Source organism: Cydia splendana, chromosome 10 (assembly GCF_910591565.1).
Source record: "Cydia splendana chromosome 10, ilCydSple1.2, whole genome shotgun sequence".
Lineage (NCBI taxonomy): Eukaryota > Metazoa > Arthropoda > Insecta > Lepidoptera > Tortricidae > Cydia > Cydia splendana.
Window position 1 is genome coordinate 3,797,434 of NC_085969.1, and position 16,640 is coordinate 3,814,073.

General features: G+C 39.8%; 1 protein-coding gene across 1 annotated transcript; it reads left to right on the forward strand.

The window, feature by feature from the left end:
• Positions 1–752: 752 nt before the first annotated feature.
• On the forward strand, positions 753–5,258 carry LOC134794548 (uncharacterized). The gene is made up of 3 exons (XM_063766359.1): positions 753–1,061; positions 1,974–3,627; positions 5,236–5,258. The coding sequence occupies exons 1-3, from the start codon at positions 987–989 to the stop codon at positions 5,256–5,258; spliced, it is 1,752 nt and encodes a 583-aa protein (XP_063622429.1). The 5' UTR covers positions 753–986.
• Positions 5,259–16,640: the final 11,382 nt, after the last annotated feature.

A 16,640-nucleotide genomic window follows, 5' to 3' on the forward strand; every position in this document is an offset into this window, starting at 1 on the left:
TACTAAAGTGAAATAACTAAATAAGAAAAACCTACGTAACGAAAATAATTTAAACATAACATTGAATTTGTTTAGTAACTATATCTTAAATTTCCTGTCTTTCTGTGACTAAAATATGAAACTATGATCCTCCTCATCCTGATATCATAACATAGTTATTTTTAAGTTTTTGAAAAAATAATACCTATTTATAGGCAAGTAGATACGTCATTTTACTTGTAAAAATAAAAAAGCGGTAAACTACAAATGCAGTAAAACACTTTCACTAGAAAAAACTAATAGAAACTAAGTATACGGTGAATTACTAAACGTGCAAAAAGTAAATATTACTTTGGAAAAAACAAATATTTTCTGGTGATATCAACCGGATTCGTTTTATTTCAGTATCCATTCATTTATATTTAATTACTGATAAATGTTGAGATCGAGTTGTAGATGAGATTTTATCGTAGTTGCGTGACTTTTTGCAAAGAGATAACACCAAAAAAAATACTAAAGTGAACTGACGTTTGACGTCCCCCGGCAATTTACATTTTTAAAAAGTGTATACCTATTAATTTTACGAATACATGAGCCCGACATGCATCCACATCAGTAATGCAGCCCTGTGAGTGTGGGTGACTCATAAGGTGGCGTCGATCAGCTGTAATACGGAAGGCTATAATTTGAAAGATCGCCATCGCCAGAAGTCATAAGTGTCATTGACGTTTATTTAAGTATCCAGTAGCAACAATATTTCTCATCGTTCTATTGGCCGAGCGGCTACGTCTCTACGGGAAACACCAAACTACGCCTGCGCGCTTGGCCAGTTTCGTCCAAGTGTCACTCAACAAATGTTTCTGCTGACAGTTTACTTTGATTGTGATTTTGAATGTTTATATTTACTTAGATTTAGATAGTAATAGTTTATATGTTTATTTTTATGAATTTAGGCTTTTCCGTTCTTGTGTATAGCATAATTTTCGGCACCGTACCCGTTGCCTACTATGGAATGCTGTGTGTGTAACAAAATTTTTTCATCTCCCAGAGGCCTACACATTCATCAATCGCGAATTCATCAGGTTCGTATCCTTCCAATAAGCACATCCACGTCAAGTTCCATAAACCTCAGCACTCCCACGCCCTCATCCAATGCCACAGCTCCACTTCAGACTCTACTTGGGCAGCTCAAACAGACAATGCCATTAATAAAACGCGTGCCTCGCGGTGCAAGATCCGCAGTAGCAGAAGCACTTACCGAGACTATCAACAAGTGCGTTCGGCACAATAACGCAGAAGAATGGTACAATCTTTTAACCTTTTCGTACAAAGTCCTCCACGTATCCGAGCTCCAAAACATTAATATATCGCTTACTCAACAGATCAGAAATAATACCCAAACTCCGAACATGCCCACGCCTAATATACGTCCTGGATGCAATACTAATAAATATAACCTGTTTGAGAAGGTCGAGGAGAAAATTCACGATGGTGACCTTAAGGGTGCAACTCGGTTACTCTTCTCCAACGACACTATGGCACCTGATACACCCGAAACCGCGGCCGCTCTACAGTCCAAACACCCGCCAGGCCCTTCCACCCCTATTTTCGTGGACCCTCCATCTGACCCTTCGGCATGTCTCCAAGCCACTGACAAAGACATTTTAGCAGCTCTGCTATCGTTCCCAAAAGGGTCTGCATCCGGCCTAGACGGCATTTCCCCTCAGCATCTGATTGACCTCACCAATTATGGCAGCGGTGTAACTGGTGAGCACCTTGTCTCCAGCATTACAAAATTAATCAATCTTATGCTGATGGGAGATGTGTGTCAAGAGGTGACGTCGGTAATTTATGGGGCGAACCTCATTGCCCTCTCAAAAAAAGACGGTGGCGTACGCCCTATCGCCGTAGGGTCGACTTTACGGCGATTAGCGGCCAAAGTGTGTGTCCGGCTAACACGCAAAAAACTAAAAAATCTTTTTGAACCTATTCAGGTTGGCTTCGGCACACGCGGTGGCTGCGAGGCGGCGGTCCATGCCGTACGCACCTTCGTACAAAGCGACGCATGTGAGGTACTTTTAAAATTAGACGTACAGAACGCCTTTAATTCAGTGAATAGAGACACCCTGCTGAACGAAATTAAAATGACGGTTCCGGAAATTTATAACTTTTTACTACAGTGTTATCACTGTCCATCCAAATTAATGCACAAAAACAATGAGATACTTTCGGCAGTGGGTTGTCAGCAGGGTGATCCCCTCGGTCCAGCCATATTTAGTTTGACAATTAATTCAATAATTCACAGTCTAAATTCCAAATTAAACGTGTGGTACCTTGACGATGGGACTCTAGGTGGCGATTCACAGACTGTCTTAGCAGATTTAATACAAATTAAAAATAAGTTTAAAGATATTGGGTTGGAATTAAATTTCAATAAATGTGAATTATATATTTCCGACAATGTAGATTCTTCTTCGGCATCCCAAATTATTCAAAGTTTTAATAACATCGCGCCATCCATCAAAAATATATCTAAAGACAGTCTACATCTTCTCGGAGCACCCATCTTCAATGAAGCCATCCCTCCCCTTCTGAGTAAATCTATTTCAAAATTTAGTGACTATTCGGACCGCCTTCTCAAAATTAGCAGTCATTCTGCACTGTTTATTCTAAAATTTTGTTTACTCATTCCAAAATTCACCTACCTGCTCCGCTGTTGTCCTATCTGGAAATACCCCCATCTACTCCGACCTCTTGACCTACTTTTAAAATCCCAAATTGAATCAATTTTGAACATCCGATTTAGCGAGCAGGCATGGACTCAAGCCACCTTACCGATAAGGTATGGTGGCTTGGGTACCCGTAAAATTTCAAGTGTTGCTTTGCCAGCATTCTTGGCCTCAATTCATAGCACCTCCGATCTCGCAGGTAATATTCTCAAAGCCTCTCCGGCTACAAACTGCGAGATCGCGTGCCTAGTTGAGGCGTCGAATGCTTGGCTAGCTGGACCGAGTCAAAATTTTCCGTCTCGACCGAAGATACAAAGGGCCTGGGATAACATAGCTTCAGTCTCTACTCTAAACTCACTTCTGGACACCGCGATAGGCAGGGATCGAGCGAGGCTTCTGGCTTCATCTAGGCCAGAGTCGGGTCAGTGGCTACACGCGTACCCCTCGCCTAACACCGGCACCTTTATAGACCCAGGGACGCTACGCATAGCCGCTGGTCTCCGGCTAGGTGTTGCTGTCTGCGCCGACCACAACTGCGCTTCATGTGGATCTGAAGTGGATAGCCTCGGTCACCACGGGCTCGCCTGCTCTTCGGGTGCCGGCCGCCTGTCTCGCCATTCCGCCCTCAATGACATCCTGAGAAGGGCGCTCGTCAGTGCCGGCGTTCCCGCCGCCCTGGAGCCCCAAATAGTGCGGAACGACGGTAAGCGCCCTGACGGGATGTCATTGATTCCCTGGAAGATGGGTCGTGCGTTGGTATGGGACGCCACTTGCGCTGACACGGTAGCGGCGTCCTACGTCCCATCGACCAGCAGGCGTGCTGGCGCGGCGGCGGACACTCGGGAGCGTCAAAAGGTAGCTAAATACAGCTGTCTCGGCGCTCAATACGAATTCGTCGCATTTGGCGTCGAGACGCTTGGTTCGTGGGGCAGAGGTGCACAGATGCTCCATAAGGCGCTCGGGAAACGGCTGAGGGAGGCAACGGGCGACCCCCGCGCGGGCAGCTTTCTCGCGCAGAGAATTGCCATCGCAATCCAGCGCGGGAACGCTGCCTGCGTGTTGGGCACCCTCCCGAGGGCACCAAATTTTGATAGGTATTTTTAATTTTTAGTTTTATTTAATTTAATTGTAGTTAGTTTTAGTTTTATATTCGTGTTTATGTCTTCAAGAATTGCCCAATAAATATTAGTTATCGCACCCATAATATTAACATCAAGATTGTGATGACATAAGACATGTGATGTCGGACTACAAGAAATTTTAATGCCTCGCTGTCCGACCACTCGGACTGTAAGGAATTTTATATTGCGCTTAGTTAGACCATTGAATCATAAGGAATTCTAAAATACCACTTAGTTGCATCGTCGAACCACGAGAAACTCCAAAATTTCGCTTAATTTGAACATAGAGCTACGCAGAAATGTAAAATTCCACTTTGTTCGACCGTCGAACTACGAGGAATTTTTAGTTTCATCTAAATTTGATTAATCAGGACACATTGTTTCGGCGTTTAAGTTCAAAGTACAGTTTCAATCAGATGAAAGCATAAAACTTGGCATGCATGTAGAAATTTGTCAAGTACGTGCGATCAATTTGCGAATTTCGGTATTCGCAGTAGACCGTCAGATTGCTATAGACATTCTCCGGACCACCCTTAGTCCCTTTGGGCATCGTACAACAATGTGCGACATTACATTACAATTAATCTACATCGTATAAACCTTGAAACTTCACTAGCATTTTCTATTACTTGCACAACTTTATTACCCTGTTTCAAACACTGAATAGAAACTTGAACAATGCCAACCAAGTTAGTTGTTCCGGAGGCAATTCGAGTCTCTCATCTGGCCAGTGTATCTTGGATCAAATTAATAACAAGTCCGGAGGCTGCAGCGTCTGTCACCATAGTTTAGAAAGTGCCGCCGTCTGCCCAACTTTGCCGTAGCGGAGAAATAAACAGCTGTTTTTCTGGGCTGAGTCCTGTTCATGATCACATCATTAATCAGCGCTTTATCGCCCACTGCTGAGCATAGGCCTCTCTTCTAGTCGGTCCTGAGACTCCTAAGTTAATTTCATTCAGAAGTGACCCGAAATCTTCCGGATGTCGGCCACCCAACGAGCCAACGGACTTCAGGGGCTTCTTTTATCCGAAAGCGGCCAACATTTCGTTAACATTTTAGTCCACCTGCCATCATTCTGCCTAGCAATATGTCCCGCCCAACTGTATTTTAGTATGAGTCTTATTACTAACTATAAAAAGTAGGATTATATTCTTTTGAACGAGTGTAGCCCTCACTGAATTGATGAGATTGTTTTGAGGAATAAGTAAGTGTAGATCATGATTAGTACACATCAGACCAGGATAGCCAGTTATGTCGGAATAGGCAAGTCTTTTCCGTAGCAGAGAAAATCAGGTTTATTTTCGCTTATATTATTTTCTTACGTAAATTGACGTAAGATAGCTTTTCTACATTTATATCCATTGAACTATTATTACTAATATTAACGTATCTTCGAACCGGCACAGAGAACCAGTATTTTGCGCCCTGAATTGCTGCCGTTTTGGCATCAAACCATAGAAGCGGAGCGTGAATCGCGAACTAAACGCGTAAGCGCCATGAATTTTACGGCGCTTACGACGTTTTGGTCGCGTAGTACAGGTTGTTATTGCGACAATTTCATTATTTGTTATATCGTCTCTATAGTAATAATAACTCAATTTTTATAACGAACATTATCTTGTCATTCTCTTCTTCTTACGAGTATCAGTATCCCCGCTGGTGTTATGTCCTATGTGGTTTCGAGTAAACTATGCTTAATGCAGTTTACCAAGTCCCTGCCACGGATGTGACAGTCAGTGATACGTGTCCTATTTTCTACTTAGGTTATTTATACTAAGCTATCATATACCATGACATAATATAAATTATATAGGATTTGAATTTTTCAGAAACATAATTTGGCAGACTATTAATGTGCCTAAGTGATAACCGTTTATCGAAACTTAAAATGTGTCGTTTCCAAGCAAAATTCCCACTTTGTCGCTTGCCATAAGGACGCGTCTATAGGTTATTCGTATAAAGATACAAGCAAATCTCGTCATTATTTTATGCCAAACAACGAAGTAGGACTTATGATTAGCTTCGGTCTTCGACACAAATGATCTGAGGAAATGATGACTTGACTTACGGTCGCATATCTATATACATCTTTACTTTTTGATTGGCATTTGTCGATAAACGATTATCGTCTTGGCTACAGCCCCTGTCTGTATTAGTTGTTGTTTTGAACTTGTATTGACATGAATCACAATGCTTCTCACGCGTCACACCAGTAAGCGCGAGCAAGAGAGTTAATAACACGACTTTTATACTTAACGCAATACCAACCTGGCGACTGCGCTCATAATGCTATCTCCTTTACCCTTATTCAGATTAACCAAGAGTGAAAGAGATGGCATTATGACCTCAGTCACCAGTTGGTATTGCGGTAAGTATAGTGCATTTCGCTCGCACCAATCAGGATAAGCTATCGTCAAGGTCCTATCAAAACAAGGTCGTAACAAATTGTTAAATCAGAATTGGTCTTGAGGACTTCTCAGATAAAAGAAAAAGGCAGGGCTCGGAAACCGTTTTGTTTTTCAAACCGGTTTTGTTCATTCACCCGGGAACGAAAAGGATTTCGTTTCCGTTTGCGGTTACCAATTAAAGAACTATTCCCTTAAGATACTGATTTATTGCTTTTTCGTTCGCCTTCCGTTATTGAGGAACGAATTTAACCGGTTAAATTGAAAATATCAAAGCGAGATAGAACGAGTAAGTATTGCTGTCTCTTTCACGTATGATAACGAGTTTAACCGAGAGTCTCCGAAAGCCAAGAGTAACCGGTATTATATCGTTCCCTGCGAACCATAAAGTTCCGTTCCCTTTTCTTACCGGTTAGGAGAGAGAACATAATTTTTTAGTTCGCGTTCCATCAATTAACCGGTTTTTTAATGGACGAAATAATATAACGGTTTTGTAACGATATTAACAGGTATTTCAATACCGGTTCCGAGCCCTGGAAAATGGTCTTAAGCCGGAAATCGTAAAAGATCTCAGCAGTGCTTGCTGCACCTGGCGATTTAACTTTGTACAAGTTTTTTTTAATTTTTCCGATGTCACAGCCAAGGACTCTTTGCTAAGTTGTTTGTAAATAAGATGTAGTTAAGAGTTAGAATCTGTACTTCGCTAGTTAATAATCTGAATGTTATTAAGAAAGTAGAATCTGAAACACCTGTTCACAGTGCAATCTTATTATGATAATTACGATTAAAGGATGACTCAGTTAGACCGGGCCGTGTAAGGGCCGGAGTTTCCGGCACATCGTTTTCTATGAAAAGCATCACGCGATCGCCTGTAATGTCATAGAAAAGTAAGCGCCGGAAGCTCCGGCCCGAACACGGCCCGATCTAACGTGAGTCATCCTGTATACCTAATATACATATGTTTTCATCGATAAATACGTTAATGTTTTTATTCGGCCGTTAATAGAATAGTGATACAGGTGGTAATATCACACATAACGCAACAACTGAGAAGGGTCGATCGTATTTTCGCGGCAACGACGGTCCATGACCACAACTCTATGGCGGAGGATTTACGTTTACTCTTTTTTATGTGTGCTGGGGTGTTCCAGAAATATTAAGTTAAAAGTATTTTCTGTACGTGGGTACTTTGTACTAGATATATGAACATATCCTCATCATTAATTTATTACCAACCCGTACCTATTATATGTCCCACTGCTGCGGACAGACTTTCACTCAAACAGGATTTGGGCCATGTTCCTACTCTAAAAACGCATATTTTGTAGTGAGTTTTTTCTACACTCCAAGACCCAAATCGTCGATGTAGCTCGAAAGGCGGCCAAGCTAAAATGGGTCGCTGTAACGCTGGTCACGCTCACGTCTGTCGAGAAATTGGGGGGGAGGCCTTTGCCCAGCAGTGGGACGCGACAGGTTCCAAAAAAGAATAATAAGTTTCTTGGAATTTGTGTAAGTTAAGCTACTAAATGTCATTTAATGATTTTTTTAAGCTAGGGATTCACGACCTCAAGTTTAAAACCAAACTTATTGGTCCAAGCTCCATTCATGACCTCAAGTTTAAAACCACTCGCATTAATTTGACTATTTACACTTAATCCAAAGCGCGAAAAAGCACTTTTAAGAATAACTTGTAGAATGTAATCAAACGATTTTTTTTTATGAATGTCAGATTCACGGACCACCCTACGCATTTTATAAATTATTAATACTCCGTCGGTTTTATTGTATGGGGCGCGCGTAAGTTGCGTGAATACAGAATGAATTGTCATTTGTTTTGGTCGTGGCTTCCGTTTCGTTAGAAAGCTTCCTTCGGGTTTGTTAAATGGATTCACAAGGAAAATATGAGGGCTGAACAAAAAGTTTTGGAATCATTTTTGTTTTTTATGATTCCAGTTTTATTTTTGGCACGAGGAAAATAACTGAAGCGGAAAGGCAAGTGATATAAAATTGTTAATAATTAATTTGCACTTAGAATATTGGCTTCTAACAAATATATAATAATAATATATAATAATATGCAGGGATGACGTATGACACGAAAGAATTGATGATAGAAGCGCTGCAATTCTTCCCTTAAAGTTCAGTATAATGGTTCACGTAACCTATACTTAGATTTGATAAATCATAATACTTACATACCTAATACTTCATTTGTCCTTGTTTTATAGAAATTGGGTGTACCTACCTTCTTACATAGAAAATTATTATTCAGTTTTATACAACACAAGCCTAACCATACTTGTACCATGACCATTTGAACCATTTACAGTTTAAAAAGTCATCTTTACAACATACATATTTTTTGATTTTGGTACTTTTGACCTTCTCATTTATCTACGGAACTTGAATACACTTGTATATTGTTTTTCTGAAACGAATTCACAATTTATACTCAAAATAATAAATTTAATCCGAATCCATCGGTAATAAAAACCCCGTCATAAGCATCCGCTCCAATTGTCATAATTTGTACAACTCTGGTATTATCACAGTGGAAACAAATACAGAAAGTCCGAATTATAGACATGAGTCACATGAGCAATGAAAAAGAAATGAAATCCGAACCCATCGGTAATAAAAATCCAACAAGTGCGAATCGGACTCGCCCACCAAGGCTTCCGTACTTTTTAGTATTTTGTTGTTATAGCAGTAACAAAAATACATCATCTGTGAAAATTTCAACTGTCTAGCTAACACGGTTCATGATACAGCCTGGTGACAGACAGACGGACAGACAAACAGACATTGGAGTCTTAGTAATAGGGGTTCCGTTCTTACGCTTTAGCTACGGAATCCTAAAAAGGGCATACATTACAATTGTCATAATTTGTACAGCGTTGTTAAAAGTATCGTCACAGTGGAAACAAACACAGAAGTTTCAAATTATAGACATTCATGAGCAATGAAAAACAAATGAGATTTAAACCTTTTCTCACTAAAAGAGCTTCGTCATGTCTACAGTTTGTAGAATTTGTACATCAGCTCTATTAAGTATTGCTAATTATAACAATTAATTATATTTATATTTATATAATTTGGATTGTGTTTACAGGTATATGCACATTAATATACTAGACAAATACTAGCACTTATATGATAAAAAATGACATGTAACAATTGTTATCAATAAATTTTTCATTTCATTTCATTTCATTTTCGTATCTTCTTAGACAATATAAAGTTCTGATTAAGTATAAACAAGTGCTATGTATACAAATTAATGTTCTAAGTATCCATACTACTAAATACAGTAAGATGCCGGGATAGTTGAACAAACACATCTGCATAATTATAAATTTCACCCTTTTTTTAGCTGAATTTATCTATTCTAGCTCTTATAGCACAAATTCATGCAAACTTTTATTATTTTGCTACACATATTTGAGGACTATTATGATCCGGTTTACCGACCGATGTTATTGGTCTTGTCTAGATTTGAAAATTAATTATAATATATATTTTTTTTATACCACATCGGTGGCAAACAAGCATACGGCCCGCCTGATGGTAAGCAGTCACCGTAGCCTATGGACGCCTGCAACTCCAGAGGTGTTACATGCGCGTTGCCGACCTTTTAAAAACCTGTACACTCCTTTTTTGAAGAACCCCATACTGTAGACCGGCGGTCGGTGCGGCCCGCGGGCCGCATGCGGCTCGTGAAACTGTCACTTGCGGCCTGCGAGCCTCTCTGGCTATGTAATATTGAGAAACGACAATGTCTGATAAAGTCATAAATATTAACAAAGTGCGGCCCGCGTCAACTTACTCATCGTTAACTACGCTACTAAAACTACGCAAAAAAAGGTTGCCGACCGCTGCTGTAGACCCTCGGGAAAACCTCGGAAGGGAGCTCATTCCACAGCCGGAGCGTCCGCGGGAGGAAATTCCTCTTAAATCGCACAGTACGCGACCATTTAGGTTCTAGGATGTGAGGATGAACACCCTGCCGACGACGAGCGGTGCGGTGATAGAAAGCGGCCGTTGGCATCATGTCAAAAAATATGCTGGTCTGCTGATATTTTCTCTGTTAGATTGAATCAGTGTTTATCGTTCATTTTATTATCGAATCCCCAGTTAACAACCAACCAACATAAACCTTGTTTACACCAAACAGCGCGACAGTTTGACAATATCTCTCATCGCCGACCATCCTGTTAAATTGTTGACAGTGGTAATCTTTTGTTGGAAATTTTAATATGTAAAGACCAGGGATTAAACCATGCTTGTTACCTCTCAACATATTTTGTTAGGGCTTCTTTTTGCCAAGGAGGTCCAATCTAATATACATTGTGACATCAAACTGATGTCAGTCGGCCGTGTCTTGCTCGCGCCATTACATGTACCAAAGAGAATAGTGTATAATGAAATAGAAATAAATAGAAGTGTATAGAAGCGGACTGTAAATTTACTTCCATCTTTCGGCAGAAGATTAAAATTGTTAGAACGCTATTAGACTTTGATCCTTATTCTTTCACTGATATGTGTTAACTTGTTAAATATTAATATTAACACATTCAACACCAAGAACCCGACTGTCGGGTACACTGTTCGTAGCGACTACGCGCTACATACGACGAAACCGTGGCTACGCGCTACGAGCGTAACCCGTAGCACTTAGTGGTATTGAATGTGTTAACGCCATTTACTCGACTGTAGGCCAAAGGTATAGTGTAATTTTTCGAGCGATGGCGCCATAACCTTCAGCCTACTCTCGAATAGATGGCGTTAATATTAATATTTAACAAGTTAACACATATCAGTGAAAGAATAATGATCCAAGTCAAATGGCGTTCTAACAGTTTTAATCTTCTGTCGAAAGATGACAGTAAATGGTACTGTAGCTACATAATTTACAATGACAGTAACTCTTTATTTCAAATTCTCTTTGCTTGTACGGATACAGTCGACGTCAAAGATACGTTTACACTTTTGCATCTTATTCCTTTGTAATAAGGCGAAATTGTAAACATATCTTTGACGTCGACTGTACAAATGGAACGCACGCGCGACTGATATCATTTAGATATTATTTTGATGTCATAATGTAAGCTTGAATTGGGAAATGTATGAAACAGTGAATTTTTTTTTCGCGATTCCGGGGTTGGTCTCATAGTAAAAGCTAAGTTGCTCAGTATACTCCCAAAACCTCCCTGGCAACGGGAATGCAGTTATTTTTTAACCATATGAAAAAAAACTGTATTATTATGAAAATGCACCTAGGACCTAGGCTCATGTTTAGGCAACTATGATTACATTTTCAAAAATAAATCAAAAAACCCTCTCAAATAGTTATGTCAAACTTAAGTATTCAAGCTTCAACGCAACTTACTAAATCTTAAAAATAAAGAATGGAACTACAGTTAATTTACTTTCCAGCAGTTCTCTACTGTGTTATCGTGGGTGGAGGTAAAAACATTTCACTAATATTTCAATTTTAACCCAGGTAAAATATACAAATGAAAACAAACCTTAATTAAAACTCAGTAATGAAACGTAAGCCTTTACACGAGCTGGATTAGAGGCTTCATTATTGTGTTTCTAAATGAGTTGTTTAACAAGCTTAAGTTCGAAGGAATCATAACAAGGTGAATTACAATGTTTAGGATATATTAATATATCCGAAACATATTTAATTAACCAGTTTGTAACGTGCTAACGTGTGAACTTTGTGAACTAGGTAAATATAGAGTTAAGAGCCTATCAACCTGCACACTAATAGCGCCACTACTAAATAATCATGATGATTTATATTTAACGAAAGATATGTAAAAAAGCAGTGGACGTCCTCTGGCTGATATGATGATGATGATGATGATGTAAAAAAGAGGACCGCTACGTACTGTATTTTGTATTTAAGTACCTTTTGAATACATCAAACTAGTTTTTATGTTGCTGGATTCGTCGATCTATGAACTCAAAACAAAAACGGCCGTTTTAACTTTGGACGCATAAATTGACGAATCCAGCACCATAAAAACTAGTTTGATGTATTCAAATGGTACTTAGATACAAAATACAGTACGTAGCGGCCCCCTTTTTAGGGTTCCGTACCCAAAGGGTAAAACGGGACCCTATTACTAAGACTCCGCTGTCCGTCTGTCCGTCCGTCCGTCCGTCCGTCCGTCCGTCCGTCCGTCCGTCTGTCACCAGGCTGTATCTCATGAACCGTGATACTTAGCTGTTTAAATTTTCACAGATGATGTATTTCTGTTGCCGCTCTAACAACAAATACTAAAAAGTACGGAACCCTCGGTGGGCGAGTCCGACTCGCACTTGTCCGGTTTTTAAATACCTGTCGTTAAATTGAAATAATCACGATTATTTAGCTGTGGCGCTAGTGTGCACTTTGATGGGCTCTTAATGGTGTAGGTTTTGTATTTACTATAAAAAAGACCAATTCCGAAATAAGCCAGCAAGCGTTGTTTGGCTATTTTTGTTTTGATTTCTCGTCTAAATTGTGCACATTTTGTGGACGTACAAGCTACTCAAACTTAAGTTGCAGTAGTAATTTTTTGCTCTCAAATATGATTGCCTTTCTCGAGAACGTTCTCAATTTTCTATAGGAAATATTCTCGAGCAAGAACATTCCCCATACAGTAGGGAGAACGTTCTCGAGAACTGATAACTGTAAGTGTTGGTGATGTGGGATGTGGGACTATTTCTTAATCTTTCTCATTAAATCGTTTTGCCTGTTGTGTTTTGTCGGTGCAGTCGGGATTGTTGTTGTCAGAAATTTAAGTTGGAACTAGATTTGGGGTTTTTAGCCTTTCTAGCGCAAGTCTTGTTCGTCATCATCATTCGCTTGCCCTTTGTCCCATTCACTGGGAGTCGGCGCGCGCAGCATGTCTTTTTGAGTGTGTTCTCAGATTTCAGACTTGAAGGCATAGCACAGTAACATCAATAACTAAAATATTATGTTTCTAAACAAATTAATGAAATAATAAGTAATCAATATGTTTTTACAAAATAAACGCATCTTATTTGAAAAGGTTGTTGGATTCATTTATTTTTTTGCTTCACCATTGTACTTTGGCCTTTCAAAATATTTGGTTTTTCGTCTTTTTGACATAAATGTGGAGTGCAGATAGGTCTTGAGTAGGTGGTCGTTTGGATAGGTAAGTATAAAACATACGGGGCTAGATGTTTGTTAAAGAACGCCATAAATATTTTTAAGATATTTACCAGAAAGTTAAAGTTCTTCCTCAATCATATATATAAAATTGAAAAACCAGAACGGGATAAAAACGAGGGAAGAAGCGAGCGAGATGGCGCCTTACAAATTTCTAAAAAAGTTTTTGACACGTTTCTCGAATACGACGCACGTATGATAAGAAAAAACTGTTCAAATCAATTATCTAAATATGGGAATAGAACTACAACGTAAAAACTACCGCTTTCGACGCGTATTTAATTTACAAAAAGGAAAAGAAATTTTCATAACAATCTTTATTGTATGAACATCGGCTATTTCTCGGCAACTCTCGGTTCGATTCGTTTCGGTGTAAAGTAATCTAAATTATGTTTGTCATGTTGGTATACAGTTATTCCTACGTGTTTTTATACGAAGTAATATAAAAAGTGATGTCAACCTCAACCTTAGTGTACGCCCATACGAGTGACTTATGCCAAATATGACATCAATCAAATTAATATTATCATATTATTAATAATTTGTATTTTGTTGTTTTAAATTTATTTTGAGTTATATTATTCGGAGTCAATTTGAATTCACAGTCAATCAAGTCAAAAAGAAATTCGACTTCGGCAAACATTGCCATTCGTCCGGGGAACGGGCTGCCGAGATAGGCCAGAAATACAAAGTGGATACGTTAATATGAAGTCCATCAGTTTAAGGGATGACTTTAGAGATAGGTATACTTAATCAATTTGGAAACTGTTTTCTCGCGTAATACGATACGACTCGACCAGGTAAGATTTTTCTTCTTGCTGAAAGTCACCATCAGATATATCGGAGTGGATGAGGTATTCACAAATATCTGAAGTCTGAACAATGTAAATTATAATGTAACTTTAAAGTGCATGTTCAGATATTTTTGAGCGACCTTGGTGGCTACGATATATATCTAATGGCAACTACACATTCATGAAGTCAATGTACAGTCAGTATGAAATAGATCAGGCTAAAGTAGAAAAATATATCGTAATATAACTTTGTTGCCATAGAAATAAGGATGTCTTCCGATATATTTGGGTATTGGAGAGACCAAAGCGGCTTAGCTTCAGTGGCTCGGACACAGAGAGAATGGGAGAGGATCTTGCCGTGGAGAGAGCGTACTTGGGACAACGAAATGGGAGACACCCGATTGGACGTCCTAAGTACCGCAGAAACGACGTCGTTGCTCAAGACCTGCTCAACCTCGGCCATAGCGACTGGCGAGAGCTATCGCAAGACCGAGAAACATGGCGTGATCTGGTATCGGAGCCCAGGACTCTTTTTGGATCGTTGCGTCACCGTAGTAAGTATTGTTATGTCCAGAAAGGAAAGTGGGTACTACCTACGTTTGTATGAAAAGGCGATATGTATATGGGCGGTGGTCGTCCGAATTCGTCTTAAGGCGGAAATTAATCTAATGAACATTTTTGCTGACTGGACTGGGCTTATAAAAATAAATAATAATTTAAAAAAATACAATCTTGCCATCATTTTATCTTATCAAATGACATCATTTATTGAGAAATTTGCGAATTAATTTATCCAAATAACGGTTACTATTGAACTCTCAACGCCCAATATAGCCGACGATAGCAGTTGGAGAAGGTAACTGGTCTACTGGCGCCTCGCTCGAAACCGCAGTCGCCCCAGCCTACTAGATGCCCATGTGCGAAGCCCTCGACGAATATCTTCAACCGCCTCGCGTTAAGGAATAAACTACACGATTTAAAAAACTGACTTTTATTTACGCGGTACAAATATAAAAATACTCCTACAACGATTAGGCGGTACAGCTTCGGATCCCTCAGGTCTTCCTTGGTTTTCTTCCTTTGGTTTTCTTCCTTTTGGTTTTTCCTTTTCGGCTGCTCCTGGTGTACTGTACGATCCGAAGCGATTCCGTCTTACTTTTATACGAAAAATCAAGAAAGAGAGTCACCTACGATAGGGAGATAAAATCATGTCTTAATTCGCGGAATTAATCGGCCTGTGATTGGTCGATTACGTCATACGGTCATTTTCGGGTGAATTTTCATTATCCCGCTATCGTTCTGCGACTCATATTACATATATCCGATTAATTACTGACTTAAAACTATTACCAATAGTTAACTACGTTCATTAGTTATAAAAACAAACGATAACAAGTTTACTAGTCCTTACGACTTGGCTTACAATAGATAGGAAAGCGGCCGAAATGAATACAATGGATGGTTTATGGCCCTTTGCCGACTCGCAGGCCTTTGTCTACCTGTGACTGCCTTATGATTCTTATCTAACTAGGTGACTAGGCTAACGACCTATAATATCTACAAATATTGTTATGATGTAATTTTAACAGGTTACGAATTAATTAATGAAACGTGTATGTTTCTAAGTGAAAATTACGCTGTATCGGAGCGTTGAGCTAGAATTTGGCCGACCAATGAGAAGCGGTCAGTCTGTCCCTTTCATATTGAGACTTCCTTGTCTTGATCCGCCTTTCTTTGGTTAACCAATGACAGAGCCTACATTATTTTACCAAGTTTATAGTGATTACTTGGGAATTGGGAATTAGGTTTAACTTTGTTTTTCCTAACTTACTGTGTGACCTAAAACTTATTACGAACCTACGAGTTAAATAACGGATATTTTGAATACTTATGACTACTGACAATCTAATCGCGGTTTTCCCTACCTATCAAATAAATCTTTATTGAGAATACAGTCTTAATCGAATTTGATCTTAATCTAATTTACAATTATCCGCGTCTTGTCGTAGCGTCGCTAACATTTTGTCCCCGCAGTCGAAGACTCCTGGTGCATGGGTTGCGACGCGATGACCGCCAGCTTGCAGCTCGGCCTGCGTAGCGTCCCGTGCCTCGTTCTGACGTCTGCGGAGCGAACCCTCCCGTCGGGTCCATGATAGACGGTCTCGACGACTCCTTTGGGCCACACGCTGCGTGGTCCGTTGGGCTCAGAAATGATGACAACATCTCCCGGCTGGATCTGTCGCCCTCCGTCGTCGGATGATTTGCGTGGTGCCAGCAGTGGAAAGTACTCCTTGGTCCAGCGCCGCCAGAAGTGGTCTGCTAGCGCCTGGGCAGCCCTCCATTGTCGCTTGTCGTTTTCTTCGTAAGCGCCAATCATAGGTAAGTTAGCGTTATGAAGTAGAAGAAAGTGCGCAGGTGTGAGA

Coding starts and splice junctions, on each gene's coding strand:
- LOC134794548 (XM_063766359.1), top strand. CDS start 987: ATGGAATGCTGTGTGTGTAACAAAATTTTTTCATCTCCCAGAGGCCTA. Junction 1,062..1,973: donor ATCAATCGCGAATTCATCAG/GTTCGTATCCTT, acceptor GAACCTATTCAG/GTTGGCTTCGGCACACGCGG. Junction 3,628..5,235: donor ATTTGGCGTCGAGACGCTTG/GTTCGTGGGGCA, acceptor GAACCGGCACAG/AGAACCAGTATTTTGCGCCC.